A 5389-nucleotide genomic window follows, 5' to 3' on the forward strand; every position below is an offset into this window, starting at 1 on the left:
CACCGTCAGCGTGGACCAGGTGCGCGTGGGGCAGACCAGCACCAAGCAGAAGACCAACAAACCCACCTACAACGAGGAGTTCTCGGCCACGGTCACCGATGGCCATCAGCTCGAGCTCTCCGTCTTCCACGACACCCCCATCGGCTACGATGACTTCGTGGCCAACTGCACCTTGCACTTCCAGGACCTCCTGCGCTCGGCCGGCCCCAGCGACAGCTTCGAGGGCTGGGTGAGTAGCCGCCCGCGGGAGAAGCTGGAGCCAGGCTCCTCTCCGAATGAATGAAGGCTGCTCAGAGCTGAGGCTTGTCCTTGCATGCCTGTGCTGCAGACACGCAGCCCGGTGTGTCTGTGTGTGCCTGCGTGTGCACAGGTGTGTTTCTCCATGCCTTTGTGTGTGCCCCTCTGCTTTAGGTTTGGTTAGGCTGCTGGTCCAGGTGATGCGTTTTGGGACCTTAAGAAGTCTCAGCTGTCATCGCTTGAGGCTCCAGACCCTTGTAGCTGTGAAGTCTCTCCTCTTTCTAGACTAGCCGAGAGTAATACAAAACTTGCAAAGTACATTACATACTTGTAATACATAACTTGCAAAGTACACCTACGAACTCCCACCAAGGTATACCTTCCTCCTTTTGCTTAGCACACAGAGATGTACTTGCAGACTTGGATACCTGGAGTTGGATGTATTTCTTCTCTGCTCGACACATGCTTGCACAATTGTTTGGTGTGTGCATGCAAATTTCTTTGACTTCTTAACAGAATGGCAGGACTAATCTTGTGTCTGTTATGTACAGTGCTGTGCTGGGTGAACACAGTTTCACTCACAGCTAATTCTAGGTTATTTCTCAATAAATGTCACTAGCATCCCTCCCAGAGAGCCTCATTTATGGCTTAGTCCTAATGGTGAGAGCACTAGTACAGGCTCTAAAGTTGTGCCTTTGCTTCCAGTACTGTAAAGGAGGAGGAAGGGATTGATCCAAACAATAGTTTGCTTGTAAGTGTTAGGTTAAAAAAAAAAAAAAAAAAGGCATTTATTCTGAGTAGAGAAGGTGCAGGAGAGTTAAGAATTGAAGGTTAAGATAAGTATAAACCTTTTCAGGCCAAGCTGTTCATCACGTGTGGTCAGGTAACCACCACAATAAAATCAGGCGTGGAGGAAGGAGAGCTGACAGTGTAGAGAACAGATAAGCATCTCGATCCTATCGCTGGGGAGAATGCTGGTGCTTTCTGTTCTCAGCCAGTGTCTGTGGCTGAGGTATGATGCTACACCTTCCCTGGTTACAGGGAAATACCAGTCACGGGATTGATTAATGGGTGTATCTTGGTACTATTTTTTAAATTTATGGCGTACCTAAGTGCCCTATGGATAGGCTTGAGGTTCATGCACTGAAAGTGGTCTCTCAGGCAGTTACTGATGTGATTTTGTGTTGCATAGAAGGGTTCCAGCTAACCTCAAGTGTCTTAGCTGAGGTATTGCTCCCTACAGCCTAGCCAGAGCAGAGTTCATGGGGTTTGCTCAGTGTGTGCATGTCCAGCTTCCCTGGCTGCCTGTGTGCTGGAGAGAAACTCCTCCTGGGATTTATGCTAAGCCAGTTTTAAATACAGAACAGACCCCTGTGGAAAAGGCAGAGGAGTGAGGTCGGGATGGAAAGCTGTGGTTTTGAGGCTTTTCTTCTTGTTTGATTTGCTGGGGGTGTTTCCTCTTCAGTGTTGAGAGAGGCCCTATCCTCTCGAGAGACTGGAATCCCAGTCACACTGGATCTGGCTACATGTGGGGTTGGACTGCTTTGCTGCAGAGGTGGTGTCCTTATTTGCATTACTAAAATATCTGTCATAATATTGCCTCTGGTGAGCATGCATGCATGTTTCTTTCTTTTCATGCACTGTTTCTTTCATTTTGTCCATCCTGGAGTGCTGAGTTTTAGGATACATGCAGTCTGTGCCTTGAAATACTTCTCTGATTACGTCCCTCACTCTGAACACATCCCTCACTCCCTTTGGTGAGGGAAAAGTTTCTAATCCGGGCAGGATAGACACGTGTTTTATGAACTCCTGTCCCTGTGAGCTGATGGGTGCAATGGGGTGGGAAATCAATGAGTTTTTTAACTAGACTGATCTAAACTGATGTTATATCTGGGCATGTGCACAGAGGCTAAGAGCTGCTCTTTCCTTTTCAGTTCATGCCTAAAAATTACAGCTGGGGTGGATTTACTGGGGAGTGAGCAAATGTTCATCTTCTGTTCCCTTTCTCCTCTCCCCTCCCTTCTGATTTGCTTTGTTAGCATCTCACATAGCGTGCAGACAGGATCACATGATGACAGGGAACAGCATCTTGCCCTGATAATTTAATATGTCTTGATAAATCCAGCAAGGCTGTCATGGGGGTTTGTGTAATCAGGATAGGAAATGCTGATTTGTACTAACCCAAGGCCCATGAACTGCTGGCACAATCCAAAACACCACAAGGAAATATGGATGATCTGCAACACCTCCACTTGGAAATCCTTCATACTGCCCTTTTTTCCTCCCCAAAACGAAAGCACAGGCAGGCAAAGAAGGAGTGATTGGAGAGAAGGGAAAATTGGTTAACTACTCAAAGTCTAACCTGGCTTATGCTTGTTATTATGCACTTGGCTGTGCATGATTTTTCATTTTGGTTTGAAATAGAATGTTTATGTTCACTTTTCAGAGACAAGGACAACAGTATATTGGTAAATTCCAAATGCTCCTTGGATTGATAAAAGCCAAACAGAGCAGGGCAGAGCTGTCCCTGCTCACTGAGCTCTCCTCTGGAGAGCCGAGCTGCTGGGGATTACCTAGGACAGATCCTCAGCTCACCTTCTGGCCTGAAAGTTTTCGGAAGCAGCTCTTGGGCTCATGCTGCTCTGTTTACAAACATGGATTTTCTCCTGCTGGAAAAAAAGTGATTAGTTGTAACACTGGTCACCACCTCTCGTGAGAACTGTAGGAAGTGTCAGCGGGAGGCAAGGAGGAGCAGTTGGTGTGTAAACGTTGGTACTTCCCAGATGACTTGCAGGTACATCACTGCAATTATGACCCCGAATACTTATGCAGATGAGTAAGTGTATGGACATGAGCTGTCTCATCAGTAGTGCTTATACACCTGAGTCATCCCACTGGATACTGGGACAGAGATCTCTGTTCTTGGTTGGCATTAAATCCATATTCCAGAGATTCCTTGAAACTGACCCTTTTTCTTACAACCATTTCGGTTCTTTTCTGAAGTCTGTCAAGTAAACACATTACCACGGTCTCACTATTTTCTAATTTGCATATTAGTTGTTAAACACATTTGACTAATTTTCCACAGTTCAAATCTGTAAGAGCTTATGAACTTCAAGATCCTTCTCTCTGTTTCCCATTTCTTACATTTACTTGTCAAGTCGCAGCACAGTAGATTTTATTAATATTGTCAATTAAATGCCACCTTGCCTTCAGCATGCTTTAACGTAGTCAAACCCGAGAGTGATCTCTCTGGTGCCATGTTCTCTCTGGTAGGCGTTTGCCTGTGTGGGTGTGAAATTGTGCAAACCTGAATGGTAGCATTTTACACAGGTGCGCATGACCCTGCCAGGTGCAAGGCAGGAGAGAACTAAGCTGGCTGCTATCCGAAAGCTGTTATGCTATGATTTGCATCAGGGTTGAAACTTGCCTTTTAAAGCTTTTAATTTTGCACTCCCATGTGCTAAGATCTTTTCACTCAGCATATGCATCTTTAAAAGGCAAATTGCCTCTTTACCTGTCTCTGAGTGCAGTGTAGGAGCAGCCGTATGTAAGCAAAACAACAAATAATTTGGAGTACTGAGAGCAGCTGAAAAGGGAGATGTTTGCAATACATAGGATTATTCCTACGAGTTTTATGTAGTAGTTGAAGTAATTTTTAACCTTGGGAAAACACTGTTTACAGATACTGAATGACATTGTTCCTAGGGAATTATTTAATCACGATTGTAAGAAGTTTTAGTCCCTGGGTGGAGATGTTATAATTTCTAGGACTTTAACAAGGAGTAAAAATTCAAACCTTGATCTTGAAGTAGCAACAGAGTTCACTGAAGGAAATCACATAACAGATGGGCTATAAGATTAATGAGCCAGTTGCAACTTCCTGATGAGTTTGTTACCATTTGCTCATGTGTGCAGGAAGAGATTAAGACAAATAATTCTCGTGCATTCCTTCACTTGAGCTCTTTTGCTTATATCCTTCCCTGTGATGTTTTTCCCTCTTTTAAGGCAGAAAGAATTGTGTTTTACCCATATGCAATTGTACTTATATGCAATTGTTTTTATTGAACATTAAATTGAAGAGTTAAAGGAGAAGGCAACTCCTTCTCCAGAGCATCATGACCCTGGCAGAGAGCCAGAGTGCTGCAGGTCAAATACGATATGGTTGCTGCTTGTTTTGTCTCCTGCTTGGCTGCAGATTGTTCTCCAGGTGGGCAAAACTTGCTTCAGGAAGCCAAAAATACTTTATAGCTCTTGACAAAGGATTTTGTGGTGCAGTATTTTGTGTCTGCATCAGCCTATGCCTGCCTGTAGAGATGAGCCACAGCGTGTAGAGCTGGGAATAAACTGTCTCCTTCCACAGCGCAAGAGCAGGCTGAGATAAGGAGCAATATTAATCTGTCCATATGACTTCTGTTTCCATGCACATGACTCTCATGTACATAGTGCAGATCTCTGATCTGTGTGAAGGTCACGCTGCACATTAATTACAAACTAGACTTGAGTACAATAAGCTCCTTCCCTATTTCTTGGTAAGTGTTAAGTTGTTTCTGTAATTATTATTACTAATATGCAGTTAATATGTTCAATGGGACTAGTGCAGAGAAACACCCACTGCAGAAGGTCAGATGGGTTTGAAGGCTACCAGAATTTCAGCTTTCCTTTGCCATACAACTGCCCTTTGGCCCTGTGAACAGACCCTTGAAAATGCCACCAGAGTCCTGTGCATCAAGGCTACCTGAGAGTGTCTTTCAGTCTAAAACAAAGGCTATAACAACTAAATAAAGGAAAACCTGTTGCTATTTGTCAGGTATTAAATAATCTGTGAGCATGTGATGCTAAAAACAGTTGTACTGATCAAGGCAAATGAGAATGACTAGAGCTGACTGTCATGAAGAGCTGCACACTTGCTGCCCTGTTTCAGCATCAGAAGTTGAGTTAGTTTGGAGTACTCTTTCTTGCTTATCCATGAACTTCTCCCTGATGAACAGCCTGTCTGGCAACTGTGATCATCCTTGGAGAACACAGGCATTTTGCTTGAGATTGTGTTAGGCTGGAAAGATTTGATCAAAGCATGAGAAGAGCCAGTTTTCAATAACTGGAATCAGTAAGGGTCTGTGGGACTGGAGTTCATGGCCTGGCTTTGAACTGT

At 44.3% G+C, this 5389-nt stretch overlaps 1 protein-coding gene across 1 annotated transcript in view; it reads left to right on the top strand.

Moving 5' to 3' along the window:
* Positions 1-4: 4 nt before the first annotated feature.
* LOC103801875 (protein kinase C eta type-like) overlaps positions 5-5389 on the top strand; it is a gene marked incomplete at both ends in the record, with an annotated part of 59542 nt that continues 54157 nt past the window's right edge. The window contains one exon of the mRNA XM_009074311.1: positions 5-229. Within this exon, the coding sequence (XP_009072559.1) occupies positions 5-229 (225 nt within the window). The remainder of the gene's footprint in view (positions 230-5389) is intronic.

The sequence above is a fragment of the Acanthisitta chloris genome, unplaced genomic scaffold (genome assembly GCF_000695815.1).
Source record: "Acanthisitta chloris isolate BGI_N310 unplaced genomic scaffold, ASM69581v1 scaffold4895, whole genome shotgun sequence".
NCBI lineage: Eukaryota > Metazoa > Chordata > Aves > Passeriformes > Acanthisittidae > Acanthisitta > Acanthisitta chloris.